General features: G+C 39.2%; 2 protein-coding genes across 12 annotated transcripts in view; one reads left to right on the top strand and one right to left on the bottom strand.

Annotated features, from left to right (window-relative positions):
• Positions 1–21,960, bottom strand: part of Mier1 (mesoderm induction early response 1, transcriptional regulator) — an 80,967-nt gene extending 59,007 nt beyond the window's left edge. For 3 of the 11 annotated variants that reach the window (XM_013020581.1, XM_013020580.1, XM_013020574.1), the window contains exons 1-4: positions 21,771–21,960; positions 20,516–20,616; positions 8,856–8,880; positions 1,870–2,015 (exon numbers count right to left, since the gene is read on the bottom strand). In XM_013020581.1, coding sequence (XP_012876035.1) covers positions 1,870–2,015; positions 8,856–8,880; positions 20,516–20,616; positions 21,771–21,831 — 333 coding nt within the window. In that variant the 5' untranslated portion in view covers positions 21,832–21,960. The other 8 variants (XM_013020576.1, XM_013020575.1, XM_013020577.1 and 5 more) reach the window with 8 other exon arrangements.
• Positions 21,961–22,022: 62 nt separating this feature from the next.
• The window catches only part of Wdr78 (WD repeat domain 78), a 62,665-nt gene continuing 59,958 nt past the window's right edge, over positions 22,023–24,729 (top strand). Inside the window, exon 1 of the mRNA XM_013020504.1 lies at positions 22,023–22,196. The gene's annotated coding sequence lies outside the window, so the exon portion shown is untranslated. The remainder of the gene's footprint in view (positions 22,197–24,729) is intronic.

The raw sequence follows: 24,729 nt of genomic DNA, 5'->3' as shown, positions 1-24,729 counted from the left end.
ATATACTGATAAATAAAACATTCATGGGCTGGGAAGTTGGCTCAGTGTTACAGTGCTTGCCTCGCATGCATGAGGCCCTGGGTTTGATTCCTCAGCACCACATAAGCAGAAAAAAGCTGGAAGTGGCACTATGGCTGAAGTGGTAGAGCGCTAGCCTTCAGCTGAAGAGCTGAGGGGACAGCGCCCAGGTCCAGAGTTCAGACCCCACAACCGGACCTCGCCACTCCCCCCCCCAAAAAAAATTTATGTCCCTTCTCTTTATAAAATGAATGGAAGCTACAGCTCATAAATTAAACAAACATGTACAAATTGATTAGGTAAAATCAAACAGCAGCTACAAATATATGTAAATAGGATACAAATTAAGAAGTAACCAAGTAAAATAAAATAATTAGGAGACAGGAAAGGCCATTTTAAAGGGTAACACCAAACTCAGAAAGCCAGCCATGGGTAGCACATCCCAAAAGTACACATAAGCTGGTGAACCTTGAAGCAGGAAGAAACAAGCTAATCCAATAGAAGCACCTAGTGTGATAGTGTAGTACTGTGACACATGGATGAGAGGTCATATCATGCAGATGGTCTTGCAAACAGACTTAGGAGTTTGGATTTTCTTTAGGAATAATAAGAAAACCTAGAAGTTGAAAATAAATTGACTTTTATTTTCCCGTCATGGCTGTGGGTGGAAAGAGACTGAAGGCAAGATAGTAAGATGGAATAGTGAAACTGGGTGAGAAACTACCATAATACTCTACAATAAAAATGATGGCAGCCTAGGCAGAGATGAAGCAAGTCTGATTAGAGGTATTTTTAGACAGAAATGAAAGGCTTTTAAGAAACTAGATATTGAGAATGAAGGAAAATGATACCCTTGTTTCAATCTTAGTCAATAATATAAATAGTACTACCTGAAAGAAAGAAGACAGGGGAAAACAACAGTAGTAATAGACAGCAATTAACTTCAGTTTTGGATGCTTAAAATATAAAGCTATCTGCTCAACTATCCAAGAAGAAATGCCAAAGATGATAAAACTGGAGACAGAACAGTTTAAGAAACATAAAGTAAGAAAAACTTGAGAATACAGATTATAAAATCTGATCATATAACTTTGTAATTTTTACATTTGGTGTGCATGCAATTTAAACTTGCCTAATGGAGATGTAGATTTGGACTCCATCACCCTCCCGAAAGGTTCTGGATTTCTATGCTCTGGGAAGGGCAGAAGATTCTACTTTTTTAAGTTCATGGATGATTCTGATGCAACTGACCTAATATTCCATTCTGAGAGTTTTTCATCTCTAGAATTCATACAATAGAAGAAATAAAGTTGGAAAACTAACAATCACAAAATACAAACATTTAAGTCTTAGTTGAGGAGTGTCTGCAAAGGACATTGACCAGGAAAAACAGAAAACAGGACAGGTGCGTGTATTCCAAAATCCAAGTGAAAGAAGAAAAAAAAGTAAGGTAGAGAAAGTATGTAAACAATATGCAAAAGATGAAACTCAAGTACTTCCTTAAGAGGAAGAAACAGGCACAATCTAGAATACTTTATGTTTTGATGAGAAAATGAGAAAAATGATGACAACCCTTGGGGAAAAACAGGAGAATATAAGGAAGCTTAGAATCCTTTTATAGTCCATTTTGATAGTCTAGGCCTGTAATGTCTGACAAAGTCACTAATAAATTGTATTTTACACAATTAAGCTTTTTTTAATGTCATAAACATCCCAAGTATGCTCATATTGAACTTTTCACTATGTACTACACAATCTTCCCCCCAAAACCAGATAACCAAAATTTTGAATGTTTTCTCTTTCCACAAAAAATCTATAACCACTTCATCCCTAGCTCTTAGTATTATTTACCCTTGCAAGATCCTCTATTTCAGAACTGAAGTTTGTTTCTCCTTCCATCATTTCTTCCTCTTCTAATGTTCGTTCATCATCAAAATCATGAACCAGCATGTCAGCTGATGGATCAAATTCATGGTCATCTGATGTTGCTGAACCTCCTGGTAAAGAATATTTTAAAAAGTAGGGTAAACCAAATTAAGTGTATCTTATTAATATTAGTTTAGTGTATATGCATTATTTATCTGAGTCTGGTTTAAATAAAAAGTACCAGGAAAAAGCTATGCAAAGTATATACTATTTTTTGTTTTTTAAAATTCTTGCTCCTACATATCATCACCTGAAAATAACTTATTTGAGGAATTAGAGCTTACTGTCTTATGATGATTATATAATCACCCAATAAAATATTTCTCAGAAAGTATCCCTGTTGTTAAATGATGTGCCTATGAAATTTTTTGTAAAAACAAAGACAAATTCAAATATTCTATGCGTACAAGTCAGTAAAGATAATCTAAGATAACTGATAAACCAATCCATTTTTATTCTGGTGATTGGAAACACTGCCGGATTCAAGAGTCAATCTTTGTTAATACTAGACTGTAAAGGCTGGGAATATATATTTTATAAACCATTTCCACATTTGAGTAATGCCAAACCTAGACACAAGTTTGCAAACACAATTATTAACAAACACATGAGTTACTTAACGTTGAAAGACTTGAGTGCTATATTAACAGATGTACTAATCCTTTCACTTTCTTCTATGTACAAGAACTAATAAGGAAAATAAAAAGACACTAGGAGTTTGTTTGTTTTTTTAACCCAGGATAAAGTAAAACCAATGGCTCAGGTTTCTTCAGCCACCTTCCATAGTCTTTGGAGTAGAAACTATAATTTGTTTACTATGTACCAAAAACTATGATCAAGCACCTTCTATGCATTATCTCAATTAATCTTCAAATAATTGTATAAAGTAGGTATTACTTCATTTAAGAAGGGAAAAAAGTAGCCAAGTATGGTGATCCATGTCAATAACCTCATTTACTTAGGAAGTAGAGATTTCAGGATCATGGTTTGAGGCCAGTCCAGACATAAATGTCAGAAAGACACCATCACCAAAACTGACCCATATTTGGTAGTGTACAATTGTAATACCAGCTTCTGAAGAGAATAATTGTCCAAGGCTGGCTTAGCAAAAAGCATGACACCCTATCTGAAAAATGCTGCAAAGCAAAAACCAGGGCTGTGACTCAAATAACAGACTTGTCTAGAAAATTCAGGTCATTTCAAGCCCTAACACTACAACACAAGATTTAAGGTTTGTAGAGTATAAGCAGAACCTTTCCATTCATCCAGTATTAGGCATTAAAGAAGAAATCTGACCTCTGGGTTGAATTCAACTTCTCTAAGTCCTTAGTATCCTAGCCTCAAAAGAAAACTTGAGGAGGACCTCTGTTTACTAAGATGAGTGAATTGTAACACAGTCAAGTGGCAAAGCACTTAGAAAATGCTATGCTCTTTGAGAGGCATAAAACAATTGATACTAACAAATTAGATCTTTCTAGATTACAGTAAAACAGAATTAACAATAAAGTTCTTAAATGTTTTACAAAAGAATTTAGAAAAGTACAATGTCTTAATTTCTCCCAAAGTCAGAAATTAGCATGATTTCCATAGGTTACCCTAGTCCCGGCTAAAGGACTAAACACAAGGGTTCCATAGGAGCACAATTTGAGCAACACTAATTGGGTATATTTTTAGTTTCAATTGTCTACATCTGTATTTTCAAGGGAAATTTTGTCTGAAACTTTTTGGTAACTCTGGGAATCCTGGCTAGAGATGTACTAAGAGTATGGCCTTGGTTTTAATTCCCAGACCTACAAAAACCTAAAGCCTCCCATACCAAAAATCTATCCAAAAATCTTCTGGGACACTAAACAGTCAGTAATTAAGAACGATGCTATATAATTTTCTTCTCCCCTGTAGGCAAAGATATCCTTTCCCCCTCAAAATCTCATACCCTGTTTACATGAAATTATCCAAATATACAATTCTTTTTAGTTGATGTTGATGTTAGTTATGGGGCTTGAACTCATAGCCTGGGCATTGCCTCTGAGCTTTTTTTGCTCAAGGTTAGTGCTCTAACACTTAAGAGCCACAGTGCTACTTCTGGTTTTCTGGCAATTAATGATAGACAAGAGTCTCATGCACTTCCCTGCCTGGGCTGGCTTTGAACTGTGATGCTCAGATCTCAGCTTCCTAAGTAGCTAGGATTATAGGCATGAGCCACCAGTGCCTGGCCTAATATACAATTCTTAATAAACACAGATATTGCCAAAAGTAATTATAATGAATTCCTATTTAATGTAATCTTTTTTTTCTTTTTCTTTTGTAGTACTGAGGTCTGAATTCAGGTAACATTTGCTATTGACACCTACTTAGACACAGGGTATTTGCAAGCACAGGTTTCTAAGGAGAACATTACTGAGGAAAAATCACCAGTACTCAAGATGCAGAGATCAGTAATGGACTGCAGAGTGCATTTTCCTTTTCTCTATAATGCTATACAACTTCTACTAAAGACATGCCACCTCTCAACAAATGTAAACATTTACTTTGTCACTTTTTATCTTAACTGTTACCTTGTACTTGGGACAACATTTGCTTTTTGGGAGACATTTTCATAAAACTAAGGGTAGCGAAACAATTAGCAGACCACAATTAGATCACTGAGCTAAATCGTCATGATGTAAACACAACGATTATAATGGGGGACCAGATGAGATCTTCTCTGCATCACTGAGCCACATAATGAATGCACAGAATTAAAACACTTTCTTTTTGGTAAAAACTTTGTGTAGTAAGTCCAAGAATAAGTTAAGCATACTGCAGAGATAAGTTTTCAGTTATGGTCTCATGCTTTTTGTCCAGGACTGAAATCTTTCTAACTTCTATCTTGTAGCTGGGATTACAGATATATACCATCATGTTTGGCTATTTATTTTTACAATATATCATATGAACTCATTTAATGACTTTAAAATTTTCTTCCCTTCTCTTAATCCCCAAACCTAATGGCTATTTTCTTATTCTACTGTAGTTTATAGACAAACTACTCATGATTATGTAACTATTATTACTAGCATTGATTCCAAAGTATGCATTTGCAAGATCTTGCTGACTTTGATTACCCAGGCTAGTCTTGAACTACAATCCTCCAATCTTTGCCTCCCAATGGGATTTCTTGCAATAAGCTACACTCACCTATCCTTACAATTATACTCTTTATCAATTAAGAAAAAAATCAAGCTTGTGAGTAGATAGCTTCATATGTAGAATTATTTGCCTAGCTAAAGTCTCTCATTTTTTTTGTCACTATTTACAAAGACAATTATATTTAAACTCTCCACTTTAAAGCCAAGCACTAGTGACTCAATACCTGTAATCTTAGCTACTCAAAAGGCTGAGATCTGAGCACTGAAGTTCAAAGTCAGCCAGGATATACAAATCTGGAAGATTTATCTCTATTTAACCAGCACAAAAGCCAAAATGGAGGTATGGGCTTAAGTAGTAGAGCTCAAGCCATGAGTGAAAAAAGCCAAGCAAAAAGTGCAAGGCTCCGAGCTCAAGCCTTAGGGGTAAAGGCAGGGAAAGGGGAACATAACACTTTATTCCCCAACTATATTCACTATCAAAGTGCAATTTAATGTCTCCCTTCTTATTCCAATTTCTTTGTCATACATACATTATACCTTTATCTATAAGCTTTCACTTTTCTTAAACTGACCTTTTATTTCATTTGACTTTTTATTACATTGTTCTATTAGTCTCTGTCAATTGCCAGGTCCATTGTTAGCTAGACTGTTTCCTAGGGGAGAGTTACAATAATAAATTTTTAAGGGTAGGATGTCTAGTACTTTGTATAAATATTTTCCTTAAGAATTGAGGCAAAGACCACTGCTTTGTTGTAAAATTCCATAGTGTAGGATTACTAAAATATATCCTATCTTTTCAAAGATTCAAAAATAAATTTATTTTATGTATCATATGCACTCATTTAATGACTTTAAATTTTTTCTTCCCTTCTCTTAATCCCCTAACCTAATGGCTATAGTCTTATTCTGCTGTAGTCACAAACGATTCATGATCACGTAATTATTACGAGCATTGGTTCCAAAGTATATATCTACAATGGGCAAAACTTTTTATAAGTGCACAAAAAATTATTTTTACATGAAGCTGGAATTACTAATGTTTTTCATAAATTTCATAATTACTTACAACCCGTATTACTTATGAGAAAAACATTCCTTTGGGCCAGAAGTTCAGGACAACAAAAAACTACCTCAAAATGTGTTTCTCAGCCTGAAACTATATTAAAAAAAAAAAAAAAGGCCGGGTACCTGTGAGTGGCTCACATCTATAATCCTAGCTACTTAAGAGGCTGATATGAGGACCATGGTTCAAAGCCAGCTGGGGCAGAAAAGTCGGTGAAACTCTTATCTCCAATAAACCATTCAGAGAGCCAGATGTGGTCCTGTGGCTTAAGTTGTAGAGCACTCGCCTTGAGCACAAAGTGGCTCAGGGACAGCGCTGAGGCCCAGAGTTCAAGCCCCAGGACCAGCACCAAAAAAAAAAAAAAAAGGTAATACATTGTAAATATTCAATACATAGCAAAAGCTTCTAAAGATATTTGCATTCTTCTGACTCCATTATTCTTCCAGTATTGCCTATGCTAATGGTAACTGAGAAACCCATTTATTACCATTTAGAATAATTAATTTTATATACTTGCTGACAAAATGACTTAAAAATTCATAAAACTACCTATATTTGCAATATATTAATGAATACTAGAATCTTTTTTAATTCTACATCCTAAAAAGGATATGGTGCTATAACAGAGGTTAAATTACTTCCAACGTCAACCATCCAGAATATACTTTCAAACAAATAGTTAGAAAGAATGTTAAGTTTCAGACACTGAGTTTCAGAAATGTCACAAAGCTTAAATATACTTTACTCTTAGGTGTATTATAAAAGGGCTTTTTTCAGGTGGAATAAAAATAAAATTTAGTGTAAAGTTAACATGTTTTTTAGGTGGGAGGGTGGTGTGTGTGTGTGAGGGTGGTGTGTGTGTGTGTGTGTTAACATGTTTTTTAGGGGAGAGGGTGGTGTGTGTGTGCGTGTGCGTGTGTGTGCGCTGGTCCTGGGGCTTGAATTTAAGCTGGACACTGTTCCCGAGCTTTTGTAGGGTGGTGTGTGTGTGTGTGTGTTAGCATGTTTTTTAGGGGAGAGGGTGGTGTGTGTGTGCGTGTGCGTGTGTGTGCGCTGGTCCTGGGGCTTGAATTTAAGCTGGACACTGTTCCCGAGCTTTTGTGTGAGGGTGGTGTGTGTGTCTGTGTGTGTGTGTGGGGGGGGTGTCTGTGTGTGTGTGTTGGTCCTGGGGCTTGAACTTAAGCTGGACACTGTTCCTGAGCTTTTTTGCTCCAGGCAAGTGTTCTACCAATTAAGCCACAGCTTCATTCTGGCTTTTTGGTGATTAATTAGAGATAAGAGACTCACAAACTTTCCTCCTTGTGCGGGCTTTGAACTGCCATCCTTAGATCTCAGTCTCCTGAATAGCTAGGATTACAGGTGTGAGCTACTGATGCCTAGCTGACCAAGTTTTTTAAAAGAGGTCTGGAAATAATTTAGTTTAACCACAATAGAGCACAATTCCATTTGTATTTAGGAAAAAGGCCCTAGACCATTAAAAAAGGGTTCACGTTAAGCATTAAAATTTTTTCCATGAAATTTAAAACAGAGATTGCTCCAATAATATGTGAAATGCAGCAATGTGGAATGTATCATATTTGAATACTCAATATATGAGATATTTTAAAATAAAACATTACAGTGCCCGAGTGCTCTATTGCCACACTTTACTAGGTTCTTTTTTACCCCATACTGTACACAGAGCATTTTTCAGTTTTTTAATCCAATTTTTGTTTCCTGCAGTTATACGTAAATTCCCAAGTATAAGCTCAACCTCTATGAAAGTATATAGGGATGTTGCTCTACCTTGGTAAAGTTTCTGGAAAGAGAGACAAATAAAGTACTTTTTCCTCATTACAACCAATTATTATCAGTTCTGCCAAATGAGGAGAACCCTGTATCTAGATTTTATACAAATGCTCTAAATTCTTTTGTGGCCCAGAATGGTCCAAATACTACAAGTTTGCAACTTCTCAAAGTAAAAGAATCAGAATCGGGCTGGGAAGGTGGCTCAGTAGTAGAGCACTTGCCTTGCATGCCTGAGGCCCTGGTTCGATTCCTCAGCACCACATAAGCAGAAAAAAAAAAGTCAGAAGTGGCGCTGTGGCTCAAGTAGTAGAGTGCTAGCCTTGAGCTGAAGGGCTGAGGGACAGCGCCCAGGCCCAGAGTTCAGGCCCCACGACTGGACCCCCCCCCAAAAAAAGAATCATAATCATGTTTGGGGGAGAACATACAAAGCTGAAATGTAAGGTCAGAAAATACAACTTACACCTAACTCAATTCTAAGAATAACTTTATTAATTTACAACACTAAATATTTACTTTTACATAATTTGCTGTCCTTCAGTAAATACATTAACAGTATTTTTCACAAATAAAACATTTTGAATTTCCTTCACAAGCCTACAATTTCTAAGCTAACTGATATCCTTTAGACTTCATACATACTTCAAAATCAAGCAACAATTGAAAACTATATGAAATACATGAGATAATTAATCAAAATGAGAGAGAGAGAGAGAAAATCCAAAAATAGTCATGAGGAAGACCTCACAGCAGCCTCACCTGTACTTTCATGGGCAGTCAAACATTTCATCCATTTCTTTTTCCCCAGAGAAAAGAAGCATTCAGAAGAAAAGCAAGTCAGATGATAGTCTAACGCCTCTAGCTTTTATATGCAACTAATAGGACAAATGTTAGTCAAATAGAGATTTAAAAAATATAGGAAAAAAAATACTTACCTGGACTTGAAGACTCAACAGATGGCTGAGGAGAGGAGAAAAGAGACAAATTAGTATTTCTATACAGTATATCATCACAAACTTCACAGGAACTATTTAACGAGTACTATGACAGTAAAAACTATAGGAAGTTTTAATGTCTGAATTATCGAATACAAATTAAAACTTCCCATATCATCATTTCCCTTCCATTATCTTTAAGACGGAAAAATCTTAAGTATTCCTGAATCTACAAAGACAACAATATGAATCTGATTCAGATTTTCAAAGAGCTGTGCCTCAAGTGGTACAATGCCGGCATTGAGTGAAAAAGCCAAAAGCCAAGATTGTTTGAATCAAGTCCCAGTTCTGGGGGGAAAAAAAAGAAAAACTTGGTCTTAAAACATGTGGATTAAGAAGTAGAATTTCAGGTTGTGCAGTTTTCTGAAACAGATTTTTCACCGGTGAATACTACAAACGCAAACACACAAAAGTTTGCTAACAAGAAAACTGTTAACTGCTTACATAAATGAGTTATGAAAAGGGAGGCAGAAATCAAAAATATTTTAAGCAAAAATTATGTTATGAAAAATCAAAAGGAAAAATAATTAAAATGTTATTTAAGTGCCAAGTACTATGTTAGCCAAATAACATGGTTTTAAGTCAAAGAATTAGCCAACATTCAAGTAAAAGTATAGAGAGGTTATGTTATCTGAGGAAGGTTGCACAGATAACCACTAATTATGTTTCCTTTGCTGTACTACTGTATCTCTTGTAAGTTTGAGCATAAGCAACTAGAAAAGTTAAAGATAAAACTGGTAGCAGCTTATTTTAGTATCAGTGTGATTTTGTTTTATCTTAATTCAGTTAATTTACAATCATAAACAAGCCATCTTCAGTCATAAATTCCTTTCAAAGGAATTAAATAAAAACTGAGAAGATGCTTAAGCCACTAGGCATGGTCCGTGTCCCAGCTACAAAGGAGCCATAAATAGAAAGACTGTATTCTGAAACCAGTCTGGCAACAAACAAATAAGCAAACAAAACAAAGCCCAAAAATCAGCCGGGTACTACTGGTGGCTCATACTTGTATGCCTAGCTACTCAGGAGGCTGAGTTCTGAGGATTGAAGTTTGAAGCCAGCCAAGGCAGGAAAGTCCGTGAGACTCTCATCTCCAATTAAATGCCAAAAAAGCCATTAGTGGAGCTGGCTCAAGTGGTAGAGCACTAGCCTTGAGCACAAAAGCTGAGGAAAGCACCCATACCATGAGTTCAAGCCCCAGGAACCAGCCACGCTCCCCCCCACGCACTCCCCCATGCCCAACAAACAAAAAATACCAACAAAAATAAAACCCTCAACACCCTATTCAGAAACACACACACACACACACACACACACACACACACACACACACCCTAAAGCAAAATGGGCTGGAGGCATGGTTCAAGTTATAGAGCACACACACACACACATGCACACACGCACGCACATGCACACGCACGTGCACACACACACACACACACACACATACACACACACCCTAAAGCAAAATGGGCTGGAGGCATGGTTCAAGTTATAGAGCACTTGCTTACCAAGCATGATGCCTTGAGTTCAAACTCTAATACCACCAGGGAAGAAAAAAGGCAGACTCACCAGCACTAAATAATAAATACCTTACTGATTAACATTTTATTGATAGTTACCACTTTAAATTTATGAAAAAGACTCATTTACTTTCTACTCATTAAGATATCACATGTAAAAGTGGCAGCATTTGCAGTTACAAGCCACACAATAGAACAAAGCCCAAAGCTAAGGAAGATCATACTGGAAGGTTTCAAAGACTATGATCTGACTGAAAGTAAATCTAGATTAGCACGGGGAGAGGAATTAGGGATGGTGTGCCTGCAGATATATTTAGTATCTATACATTGTAGTATTTGATATCCAAAATAAAATTTAAATGTATCAGTGTACAAGGCAGGAATGAAATTTGTATTCAAGTTAACTATATTCAAATAAATCACAGATGAGTTGCTGGCATTTGATAATAATTCAAACTGTGAATATATTTTGTTGAAATAAAATGATTATCTTTTTAGGAGAATGTGAGTTTAGTATCACAATATAAGAGGTTTCAGTGCAGAATGAAGGCAAATTTATTTAGATATAAAAGACAATAGCAAAACTGACTTACATTTATATACCAGTATATACTTTAAAACACATAAGTTACTTGACAATAACCGTAAATCTGCTAACAATACCTACGCCCATGTACTTCTTTTTATAGATTGGTAACCTAGGAATATAAAGCCAACAGATCAAGGCAGACCTTAACAATCCCTAACATTTGTCTTCGTAAGACTCCTTTTATACCTTCCAGAGAAACTATTAAGTATTTTTTCCTCTTCCTTCTTCCTCATTACTCTCTCTTCTGCAATGGTTTATCAGTTTAAAGCATGTTTAAAATATGAACACAAAATTATCTATGTCTCTTTAGAAACTAGTATCTAAAGTAACAATCACTCTCCAGGGTAACCTGCAACATATGTCTTTTATTACTACAGGGACTCAGAAAGGAAAAGTGTAAGGAAAATAAAATAATAAGTAAGCAAGTCTTTATTTAAAATATACTCATAGATTATGGGTAGAAATATGAGTTGTTTTAACCATCCTGGATATCATTTGCCAATTGTCACACTTTAAAGGAGCACAGCAAGTTCTATGTATACCACAATTGCAAAAAAAAAAAAAAAGGAAAAAACTGGTATCTATCGTTTAACTAGTTAGAAATGATATATAGTTATTCAAAGCAGTGGAACCTACTATAAGTCCATTTAAAAAAAAGACAGAAGTGTTTGGGTTGAGAGGGGGAACTCTAAATTACCCACAAGTAAAAGAAAGTGTAGAACATGAAGTAAACTGAGCTAGAATATGCAGTTTTTTTTCCTTAGAAAGCTGCATAAGAATCTATTAATAATACTTCTAAGAAATGGGTCAAGAGGGTTTTTTTCATCTTCTATTTTTCTGTACTGTTGGAATTATTCACTTCCACATTTTTACTTACTCTTTTAATAAGAAAGTGTTAATCTTGTTGAATTTTCTTTTATTTCTTTTTCCAGTTTTTAAGAAAGCCTACTATTTGATACTATTTATAAACTATAGTTTTGAAAAATTATTGTCTTTTTGATACACATTTATTTTATCTGAGATGGCAAACACAATACTAAACAGATATATGTAAAGTGTAATGAGGCTAAATCAACCGAGTTCCACCTTCACCAATACATGGACATGTTTCACTGACAAAGTTGCTAGCAGTTATAACAAATACTCAATGCCTCAAAGGCATTCAAGTATTCTTTTTATCAACATAGTGTAACATGTTTCACAAAGGGAAAATCCGGTAATTTGGGAGAGAACTGTCTCAATGTTCCTCTCAAGCCAATTCCATCACCATTATAATTAACTGTACTGAGCTAACACATCCTTAGGAATGTAGAGGTTAAGTCAGATTCACATAGCAATGGAGACAAGTACAAAAGTTTAAGAGTTAGGGACACTAATCCAGGATGAAATTAGCAGAAGTACTATGCCAAAAGTTTGCCATTACACTTACCCTTACAAAATTATGTCATTTAAGTCTGTATTACTATTAGAAATACTATTAGTCTTGGGAATGCTTCTTCAAGTTAAAAGGAGCAGACTGACAACAGTAATAATGGAAAATAAAGCAAGACATTCAGAAACCTAGGTTCCGGTCAATTGTGCCAGAGATTAATTGTCCAATCTACAACAAACTGCATAACTTTAAACAGTTTCACTTTTCTCTATGATGATAATACTTTAGAATTTTGAAGTTTAGTTCAATTTCCTTTAAGACCTAAATTCTCTACTTTTATTATGAATTGCTCCAAGCACAGCTAAATGGACAAGATTGAATATCTATCTGTCTGTCCATCCTTCTATCAATTTTTTTGAAGGGAGAGGGTTACTGATTTGAACTCGTGGCTTCTATCAGGCACACTACTACCCCTTGAGCCTCACTTCCAGCTCTGAATTGTTTTTTCTTTAAATTTAGAACTACATGGGAAAGATATCATTTTTTAAGAAGCTGTTTGGTGGTAGTACTTTGTACATTTCTTATCTTCATAAATATAATGGCTATACACGACAGAATAAAGCTCAACAGAGTAGCCTCCAAGCAAGTTTAAGTCACTGCAATGTATTTTGAAACCATGTGGATTAAAAAAATATATATATATATATATGGACATGTTTGGAATATCAAGCACAAAATTTCTATATAGCTGTTCACTTTTCAGGAAGACATACACTCAAATGGAAGTATTTTTTAAATTATTTGGGAAGTTAGTTTTGTTTACTAGAATGATCTGACAGTAATTTACTTCTTTATTCCTTCCACCAAATCTTCCTCCGCAAGGTTATCAAGTACTTTGACTTTTACTCTTTTTAAGACTTTGATGCAACACTGAAGTTCTTGGCTACTTTGGATAAAACCCCTAATAGCTCTGAAATATAAAATCTAAAAAATTCATTGCAGTATGGAGATTAATTTAAAGCTTAAATCAACTGCAGTGAAACAAGATTTTGAAAACAAAACAAAAACCACAATCCTACTTCCTTAAAAACTAAAATCCAAGTACATTAATGTTAAGCAAGGAATCTGCTTTTCAGACAGATATGATAGCGAATAAAAATGTTTATGTATCAGTTTTGGAAATAATAATGTACTTAAAACTAATATACTAAGCTAATCTGTTAAAAATGTTTTCTCTTTATATTACAGAATTGTAGCTCAATGAAAAAGACAGGCCCTGCACTGGTATATGGCTTTTTGTTTTCCTTAAGAAGTCTCTTACATGTTTACAAACTCTGAAACAAATGACAAATTATTCATTCCCAATGGTATCTACATCACATTCCTTATAAACCCAAAGGATCAACTATTTCTTCTTTCTTTTTCCTCTTAAAATGTGATTACCCTATAATTTCCATTCTTTAAGTGTCTCCTTTTAGGAGGGTGGGATAATCTTAAGAGATAAACAATGAGCATTAAGGAAATATGCTCTTCTAACATATCAAATGTTTTCAGTGTTATCACAACTGAAGAGCCATTAAATACCAATTTATTAAGAGGATCATATCAAGTAAGAAAAATGTGTATATTTTTATTACATTTAAAGAAATTTGTATTCTAAAATACAAAAGGTCAGTCATTCTTAAGCAGGAAACAACAAAAACACCAAAAGTATACCTATGTTTGTGTGGAGACATTCTTTTTCAATAACCTTCAATGTCCCCCTCAGTTTTATCAAGTACTGTGAGTAGTTTTAAACCAACCATTCTCCTTCATCTATTTTTAAGTTCATCTTAAAAATAACCCCAATTATTACAGTATTGACACAAGGAAAAATTATTAATTTTAATTTTCACTTTACTGGACATCTTGCCTTCAAGAGTACAGAAATTAAAGTTCAAGCCACTACGAGCAGCACAATATATAGAGCATATATGGTACCATATTTTATGTACATATATATATATACGTATTTGTGTATATATAGCACACTGCTGTTTATATAATGAGTATTCACTGAAAGGGGGTCCACTGAAAACTAATTGTAAATCCAGTTTACTAAAGGTAAATCCAGTTACATAATACTCCTTTCCCTTATATAGGAAGAAAAGTAATACAAGGATAAGATTCTCACAAGAAAAGTCTCAGTATACTGAAGTGTTTGGTCGTAGTGAAGCCAAATGTTACTGCTAACTTTCTGCCTTGAAATATAATTATTTAACCTTAAAAAACTTGAAGAAACAATATAAATCTAAGAAAATTTAGCTGCAAATCAGAAACGTTAAATATTTTAAAAAGCATACTGGCAGCAAACATTCCAGCTACACTAAAATCTTTTCCTACTTGAATAGTAAATTCACCAGGACACAAATACAAAGCCAGTTGCCTTAAAAGAAGCAGAAATAACATACTAACAGCGATTCTAGAAAACCTTTACAAGTCTCTCCATTTGGCCTCCATTATCTAACCATGTTTCTGTATTTATTCCAGGGTTTAAAAATGATATTACGGTATCGAAAAAAAGTATCCACCACTGACTTCACTTAGCAAATAAAGGAGTTGAAAACGAGAGGGAACCGGAGTATTAAATAAAATATACTTCCTGAATCGACTTTTAGGTTTTATTGGAATCATGAAATCACGGAGTCGTGGAGTCTACAAAAGTAATGCCTTATGAACACAACATTTAAGAGTGGCTTATCTCAAAGGAGACAGAACATTCCAAATATATCATTTCAGACTTCAGAAATAAAGAATAACGAAATTCTTTCACAGACAAGAAAACTGGTAAACAAACTCCACGAAGCTGACGGCCAAAGGCTTAAACCAGAAGCAAAACCGAAATTTCCAATTACATGTACTAAGTTCTACTTAATCATAGACCAACAGTGCTTGTTTGCCCACCCAATTTTGAGGGCCACACATACACAAGATCTGCCGTAGAAGAAAGGGGCTTTGGGAACTTGTTGGGGGGGGGGGGTGAGCGGGCAGGGCTGGGGACTGTGGCCCAGGGGCAGTGATTGCCTAACGTGAGCAGGACCCTTGGGTTTCATACCAAGATCACACCGAAAAAGGAAGAAAACGAGTGAAGAAAACCCACGAAATGCTTCCTTCAAGAAAAGAAAAATGTAAGATAGTGACCTAGGAAGCAGCGTTAATTTGGGAGAGAGAGAGAGAGAGAAAAAAAAAAGGTGGGTCGGGGGCGTGGGCAGGGGTGGCTCGGGGTCTGGGAGGCAGAGCGGGCGGCTGGAAGCCCGCTCGGAGGGCTGGGAGGGCCGGGCGGCGGCTCCGGAGGGAGCTGCGGAGGGGGCTCCGCGGGCAGCCTCAGGTGCTCGCCGGCGGACGCGGTGTCAGCGGCGCACGGGTGGGGTGACGCCGAAGGGCGCAACAGCATCCCGGCCCGGGAAGGAAGAAACTTCGCGGGCAGAGCGCTGGGTCCTCCCTCGGCCCCGACCACCGCCCGGCAAAGTTGCGCCACAGAGAGCGAGCGTCCACCGCCCCCCCCACGCACCCCGTGACTACGCAGCCCTTCAAAGTGCCCCCCAACTCCAACGACGCCTCCGCTGCCTCCGGACCTGGACCGGTCCCAACTAAGTTCCGAGCAAAGCTCCCGCCTGAGCACGGCCGGGCGGACAACAGGTGGGCAGCGGCGCCGGCAGGGCCGGGCCTCTCCTGGCCAGGCCCACTCCACTCCTCCCCGGCCAGGGGCCGGGGGCGCCCGGCTCCGGGACGGGGAGGGGGAGCTCGCTCCCTTACCTCCGCCATGTTTGCCGTACTGCCGGGTCACATCTCCGCGGCGGCCGCGGCTGGGTCACGGCCAGAACCCGGATGTGAGAGTCGGCAGCGGGACTCCAGCCACCGCTGTCTCTGCCGCTCCCGCCGCCTCAGCGGGAACGCGCAGGAGCCGCCCGAGCGCGCGCCCGCCACACCCCACTCCGCCCCCTCGCGGAACCCCGGCTAGGATGCAATGGAGGGAAAAGGCCGGCGAGGACGCGCAGAAGCGGACGCACGCGGGCCCGCAGAAAGGCGGAGCCAAGGTGGGTGTGGGGAAGGGGGCTCCTGGGCTCAGCGCCCCGGCCCACGAAGCCCCGGGAGGGGGAGCTCGAGCTCCAGGAGGCCTGTGGGGAGCAGCGAGGTCAAGGGAGGCGGGGGAGGGGAGCCTCATCCTGCATTTAACAGCAAGGGGAAAAACACGATCTATTTTACAAGCCAGTGGTTTTTGAAGTGCATTTGCTGGAAACGGATGTTGCCCGGCCCCGACGGCCGCGCGAACTGCGCTTTGAAAGCGGTTATTCCTGGACAGATTGCAATTCTCGGTGGGAAATATAAAATCCCATATCCCCAAACCTTGGCCACAGCAGCAAAGATTAAGAAAAGGGTCTGTTGGGGAGTCTACCATCCCCAGATCTCACTTCGTGATGCCAGTAGCAGCATCATTGTGCACGGCTTCAATTTTTTTTTCACAACTAGACAAAACGATTTTAAAAAAAAAACCTGCTTTAAATGGGTATAAATAACTCCAACTTGCCCTGCATGGAGGGATAACTTCCTTCTTCGTAATGCCTAAAATGCCTGCAAGAGTCTGTTTTAATGTATTACCTTAGGAGTTGCCAATTGGCTCTGGCTGATGAATGCCAGGGCCAATGACTTCAAAGTAACAAGCAGACTTCATTCCTATTTACTATGGTAGAAGCTAATACAAAGGTAATATTAAAACCGGCAGGGAGGTATTTTACTAAGCCAAAGTTTAGAAGTCTTATTTTTAAAAGACCAGTTTTGCGCCCTCGAATCCTGAATTATTATTCTTAATGCAGTTTTAAAAATGATTAGTAAAGTCAAACATCTGGGTGATATTCATTCCCTCTAAATAACATACCAATGTTAAAATACATGGCATAAACGTGTACATACAGTTTTTCTTAAAGTTCATAATTATAGTGCAATATTGAGGAATGCTATTTTCTTAAATTTCTATTCCCTTAGAATTCTAGACTCTATCAAGCATTTTCCTATTTCCAAAAAAGCCAACATTAACTTAAAACTCATGCTCAATAATAATTTGAGTATGAATAAACTGCATTTACAGGCACATGAAGTAGCTGCTAAGTGAAAGGACATTACCTGGTAATTTGACAGGAAAAGAGTCCCCAGACAGTCTGTAAACCAATTAAACATAAACATCTGATGCACATTTTCTACTGAAAGAAAAGCAAGGGAAAGAAGAGAAAGGAAAACTTTAAGGTACCCAAGTCTACAAACAATGTTTACCACAACTGTACTGTATAGTATTTTCATTTTTTTAAAGTGTTATTTCTTTCTCTTTCTCTTTTTTTTTTTGCCAGTCCTAGAGCTTCCACTCAGGGCCTGGGCACTATCCTTGAGCCTCTCTGTGTTCAAGGCTAAGACTCTACCACTTGAGCCACAGCACCACTTTCAGCCCTTTCTGTTTATGTGGTACTGAGGAATCGAACCCAGGGCTTCATGCATACTAGGCAAGCACTATACCACTAAGCCACATTCCCAGCCCTTTAAGTGTTTTTTTTTAAAGGATTTTTTGAGGGAATAAATATTTTAGCACATGTATAGAATTTCTAAGAGTTACCCTGTGAATTATGTTAGTACTTTTGACTTGAAATAAAATAACTTTTCACTTGACACATTTAAGAGCTGAAGCCAAAGAAGAAGAATGTGATTGGACCTGATGTGGATATAGACAAAATCCCTAAGTGCTCAGAAGTAGAAAGGAAGGCTTCATGCCAGGGGGATGAAGTAAGATCGCCCACTAAAGTAAGTTTGTATGGAACTGAGCCAGCTACCAATGGGAAAACTAAGAGTTGTTGAAATATAAAGTATAAGAATAACTTGGTTAGGTCCAGTCAATCTTTGATTCTTCACTTAAACAATCAACACAAATCCCAACTGGAATAAAGAGCAGATCAGGTCCCTTAAACTACTGAATCTTGAAAAGTAGAAAATCCAGTCAGAACCATTTTTGAGTGGGTAATTATCTTACTATTAAGTAGCATTCAAATTTATTAATATTATGATCAATGTTACTAACTTTAAATGGTAGTATTGTTTAGGGGGTAAAAATCCTATTTTTCTTCCTCTTTTTTTTTTAGAAAATAGACATGGCTTCTGGAGTTTTTTTGAGGCAAGAAGCAGCAGCTCTAATACTGTAAGGCACAGGTAACACATTACTAAGGAATTTAGAATACTTTCATTCTCTTTTATACTACTGATACTCCTATCTTTAAATTTTTCAGGAGCCATCATAATTTAAACGAAGTCTTTCTTAAAACTCTTAGGTATCAAATGTGTAAAAAGCAGTGACTGGTCATAGAATCCTAGTTTTAGATGGGCCTTTAATCAGTTTTACCCAGTGGAGTTAGGAATCCTTCAGAATGCTTCAGCTACTAGCCTTTTTCTCCCTTTGTTAAATGCCTCCAATGACTTACTAAAACTTATTAAAGAAGTTTGTCTTTTTACTAAAACAATTCTAATGTTTGGAACAGTGATCCTTTTAGTAGGCTAGAATCTACCTCCTTGTTACTTTCATCCTTTACCCTCAGTTCCTTCAGCACTTTGTATTAACTGAACAGAAATATTTATTGAAACACAATCTGGATCATACTTGCATTACAAAAAAAATATCTTTTTACAGGACATGATAGAGCTAAAGGCATTGAACAGTTCATTAATTATGATCTGTTCAGTACTATTCCTTCTTCTGTTATTTATTAATCCAAAATAGTAGCTTTATTAGAATTATATAGTAAAATGTTTAAGGTTAAGTTAAAAAGTACGGTAAATACCAATTTTATATGAGGTTGGTGGGTTTATGTTCCAATATAAAAACAACACATTATAAAAAGCCTGAATAAATGCCTCATCTCTTGTCCCCATTTCTAAATGCCTCCTTGTAGAAATGGCTCAAATGGTAGAGAGCCAGCATTGAGCAAAAATACCAAATAAGAGCCTGAGGCCCCAAGTTCAAGACCCAGTACATATACAAGCAAATAAAAAACTAATGGCATCCTTGCTTTCAAGCAAACTAAAACTAATTTTTACCACATTAAGCTACTCAGAACTGCTATTATATTGGGAATTTGCTGGATCAATTTACTGAATCCTACATTCAAAATGATTAAATGATTTTCATAACAGCTATAAAGCACATACACATAGATCCCTCATATTTCATTTTGCTTTCATGTCACTATTTTCCTTTAGTCAGTACCTTAAACTAGCTAGTAAATAAACTTGACAGTTTACATATGTCTAATAAATGTGACATTTTATTCAGTATCAACAATTCAATCACTAGATATATCTTTGTGCCATATAAACATATCTGTTTATGCAACTGAAAGTTACTTGCAAAATACATCATAAAAATGTTTTTAACAATTTTAACTGTGGGTCTGATTGACTGAAATAGGTGAACATAAGTAAAGCACTAAAAATGAGGTTTAAATCTAATAATTTTTGGGGTCCATAGCTCCTTTTTTGAAATTATTTTGTAAACTCATAAAATTTGTATCTAAACGTGACAGCCCCACACGGGATCTTCAAGATACAGAGGTAAAAATTAGTCTTGATGAAAATGCTTATATACTTAAAAAAAAAACACCATATTTTTAAGGCCATTTTAGCCAAAGTGAGTTTTCCTTTAGTAGACAGAATGCAGGTTGCAATAATGCATTACATTTGGGAACCCAGCATTTACACCTGCATCTACAATAATACACATCATCTTTATGTTAAACAATTTTTTTTATTAATGTCAGCCTAAAATACGTATATAGCCTTTTGGTTCTTCAAAGAGAAGTTCTGGATTTTCACTTTATAATTTTTACCGTTTTATCCAGGACTCCACTTCATCAGTATATTACAAACTGATATGTTTATAGTTCATACATTGTTAATGTTATCTTTATATCACCACATTCTGGGAATTATTGACCCATTAACTGTTCTCCAACATTGGAACATACAGCTTAATAATATGATTCTTATATCATTTGAGGGAATTTGAATTTTCCCTCCCTTAATCTCCAAGTGTGCCCCTGCCTACCAGCATCACATCCGTCTTGTCTGCATTGAATCTCAACCAGTTGGATCTTAACCACGTCCGAAACTCAGCCAGGCACTGGGAGAATCGAGCCACCACACCATCTGGATTAAAGGAGAGAAAGCCTCAGTAGCAACGAGACAAACCATCGTATCACAAGCTCACATTCACCCTGTCTTATTTTTTTTTTAAAGATGGCTTGTACTGTTACTAAACGCCTATTATTTTTTAAAGAAGGTTTGGAACTAGGTCAAGGACCCCAAGGCAATTTTTAAAAAATATTAATGAACCTTGAGCCATGCAGTTTGTCGCCAATGGTAAAGGAATAAAAGCAACCCAATCCACATGTTGCTGCATGTCAACCGTGAGTGAAGCAAGAGGGCTCAATCAACTCCAGGTCATCTAAGCTCAAGTGGCCTGAGTAGCTAGGCCGGTCATATATAATTCTTCTGCAAAATCACACAATTTTAGCATTGGAGGAAGTTTTAAACAGGGAGAACTGAAGCCCAAGGAGGGGTAGGTGACTCGCCCAAGGTCATACGGGTTGGCAAGGACCGCAGATGGGCTGCAGTCCAGGCTTGTCTCCCGTGCCAAGCTAAAAGGACCAGGCTCCTCAAAGGCGGGAGGGACATGATGGGAGGAGCTCGATCCCTCACAGCAAAGCCCTCTTCGATCGTCTCGCTTCCTTCCCTCCCGTTCAGAGGGCAGACCGGCCCAGGATCCCGCTGCCTCGGTGCAAACGGGAACCTCCCCGCAAGGCTGGACCACAACTAGAGGAAATACAAGGGAAAAGAGGTGGAGTCACCGGGAGCTTGTCACTTAGACACACCCCGGGCCGGGGTCCAGAGTCCACAGGAGAGAGGGGCGGAAGCGAACGGGGCGAGGCGAACTCACTCCGCAGCGGATTTTCAGCCCGCAGCGGACGGCCAGGGAAATCCGCGCTGCCGCTGCTGCCGCTGCTACCACCGCCGCCGCCACCGTCACCGCAAAGGCAAAAAGACCCGGCTGCAGCCCCGAGGCGACGGCGGGAAGCTGCGCATGCGCCCCACGGCAGCAGACGCCCCCCCCCCCTCCCTCAGCGCGGCCCGCCAGGCAAGCGCGTTCTCCGGAAGCCCCGCCCCGGAAGTACAAGGTCTTCCGGGAGGCGCCCTGAGGTGGGGGGAGGGGAGGGAGAGAAAGGGGACTGAGGACACCTCCGGAGCCCCTCACCCCAAACGCGAGTAGGAGCGGGGAGATGGGTTGTGGAGGCTGCACTTACAGCCGCCGCCGCCGCCGCCTCCTTCGCTGCTCCCGCCACCGCCTGAAGAAGCCCCATCCATCCGCCTGCAGCCGGGAGACTCAGAGCCTGGGAGGGGCCTGGGGCCCGGGCCGCCCGCCTCCGCCTTCTCGTCGTCGTCCGGAGCGTCCTCCGGCTCCACCAACCCTCTGCCCTCCCCTCCGCCTCCGCCCTCCTCCCGGCCTCGAGCCGCCAGCCAACCGCGCGGCCGCTTGTTGAACCGGGCCTCCCCGGTCTCCATGGCGCCCGGCAAACATTCCCGGGCGTCCGCCTCGGCCGCTCGCCTCGCCGCCGGCGGGGCTGGGACTCGCGGAACAGCTCGGAAAGGGGGCGTCCGGCCGCCCCCCAGCCCTCGGCCACCATGCACAGCTCTTCGACCGACAGCCGCAAGCAAGCAAATCCCACGTCGTAAGTTGCGGCGCCGAAACCAGTCATCTCGCGTGGGGCCCGGAGGGAGCCTGCTAGGTCCTTCCCGTGGATTTGAAAAGGGACTGCCTGACTACATCGTCTGGGTTCCGATGGCAGCCTTCCAGAGCTCCCGGGCGCCCACGGCTCTTTCTTGGTCTTAAAGCCCTTCTTAAGGCCCTACTGCCGTTGCCCTAGCAAAACCCCGGTTTGTTTGGGGCTACCCTTCCTCTTTTCTTCGCCCAGTCTGCAGTCTTCGGACTTGATTTTCCAGTCTGTCTGTGCTGGGTGCCAGGTGCCCCAGACTGCAGACCGACCGTTTGGGTAGCAGAGGGTTTCTCTGCCCTCTCCGCGATACCTCTCCACCGTAAAATGCTTTTCTCCTTAAAACATTCCACGAGCCCAAGGAAAGAAATCATAACAGCTGTGCGGACTTGAATGTTCCTTGGGGCTGCTCACTTAAAGTTTCCCACACCTCCAAGTCGCTTTTGTTCCCTTCAGACACTCAACATGTTTTCTGCAGGCTCTTCCTGCTCAATTAAGGACGTGAAGAAAACCTCACATTCACAGTCACAAACACTTTTTTGTTGTTGTTGTTTTGTTTTTTGATGGGAAAACCTTTTTCTCTGCCCACACCCGTAATCCTAGCTACTCAAAGATCTGAAGTTCCAAGTCAGATATTAAGACTGTCATCTCTAATTAGTCACCTAAAAGCCAAAAGTGGAGCAGGGCTCCAGTGGTGGACCCTTAAGCAAAAAAGTTAAGGCGCTGACTTCGAATCCCAATATTAGCACCAAATTAAAAGGATTTGTGAAAGTCAATTAAGAGCAAATAATCAAATACAGTTAGAGCTTTTGTTCTTAACTGACTCCACAAACAGCTTTGATCTACGTGATCACTTCTTGACTTATCAATACTTCCTTTGGGCATGGGACACCACTTATCCCTAGATCTTCCCTCGGTTCAAGGCTACTTCTTTTCAGAATATTTTATAGATACCTATTCATCTCTCCCATGAATACATATCAAGGGTTGTGTGGTCTTAACTTCGTTATCACTTTGTGCCTTTAAAAGTCTTGCATTCTTGTGATTCATAAGGTGGTTTTGTTTTGTTTTTGTCGGGCATGGGGCTTGAACTCTGGGCCTGGGTGCTGCCCCTCAGCTCTTCAGCTCAAGACAAGAGCTCTACCACTCGAGCCACAGGGCCACATCTGGTTTTCTGGTGGTTAATTTGAGATAAGAGTCTCACCGAGGGCTGGGAAGGTGGCTCAGTGGTAGAGCGCTTGCCTTGCATGCTCAAAGCCCTGGGTTCGATTCCTCAGCACCACATAAGCAAAAAAGAAAAAAGTCAGAAATGGCGCTGTGGCTCAAGTGGTAGAGCGCTAGCCTTGAGCTGAAGAGCTGAGGGACAGCACCCAGGCCCAGAGTTCAGGCCCCATGACCGGACCCAAAAAAAAAAAAAAAAAAAAAGAGTCTCACGGATTTTCCTGCCCGGTCTGGCTATCCTCCGATTTCAGCCTTCTGAGTATCTAGGATTACAGGCGTGAGCCACGGGCTCCCATCGGATTCATAAGTTTTTAACTCCAGTAAAGACCTCGCCCAAGGAAACACTTAAAATATTTGTAACATCTACATTAAGAAGTTAATATGCATCTCAAAATTATATCTTAAATGGAATTTAAGATACCTTTTATCTCACAGCGGAAATTTCAAGTAGAAATTATGTAAGTAACTGTCCTATTGTGTAGCTGCCTGCTCTCCTTGTCAGCACCTTCAGTACAGTAATTAGTACAGCTTTTCTGCTTAAAACCTTGAAGTTTGCCCCATTTCTCTTGGCATAAATGCTCACATTTTTACAGGCTCCAACAGGATCTGGGTTTTGGACTCTTCACCTGAGGTAATGACACTCTATAGGGGTTTATTCCAAATCACAGTTACACGCTTCCCATTTCTGGCTCAGAGCATTTGTTGTTTGTACCCCAGATAATCTTATGAGATAATTTTCTAATGTCACTGTATATAGAACAGTACTTTCTCCTCACTTTTCAATCTTGTACTCTTTTTTTGTTTGTTTCTGTAGGATTTATCTCCACTGGTATGTACCTATGTATTATAGGACAGAGATTTTTGTTTTATTCACTACTGTATGTACTGCCTATAATAAAGAATATGCTTAATATTTGTTGGCTGAACAAAGTAATGAATGAGGATGTGCCTTAGATACTATTGTCTGTTTTTGTTTTGTTTTTTTTAAGTGGAAATCCCGAGATGGAACAATTCATGTGAATTGAAACAGACAATCCACAGTAGCTGATGCTGTTAAAAAGTTCCTTCGGGAATTTTTTAAATGCCATTCATTTAGGTTTACTGTTAAGGCAAAGATATAGTGGGAAATGGGAAGTAGTATAACTTTTACTTTTTTTTTTTTTGGGTTCGATCGTGGGGCCTGAACTCTGGGCCTGGGCACTGTCCCTCAGCTCTTCAGCTCAAGGCTAGTGCTCTACCACTTGAGCCACAGCGCCACTTCCGGCTTTTT

The sequence above is a fragment of the Dipodomys ordii genome, unplaced genomic scaffold (genome assembly GCF_000151885.1).
Source record: "Dipodomys ordii isolate 6190 unplaced genomic scaffold, Dord_2.0 Scaffold51, whole genome shotgun sequence".
NCBI lineage: Eukaryota > Metazoa > Chordata > Mammalia > Rodentia > Heteromyidae > Dipodomys > Dipodomys ordii.
This window is presented reverse-complemented; position numbering and strand designations above follow the sequence as displayed.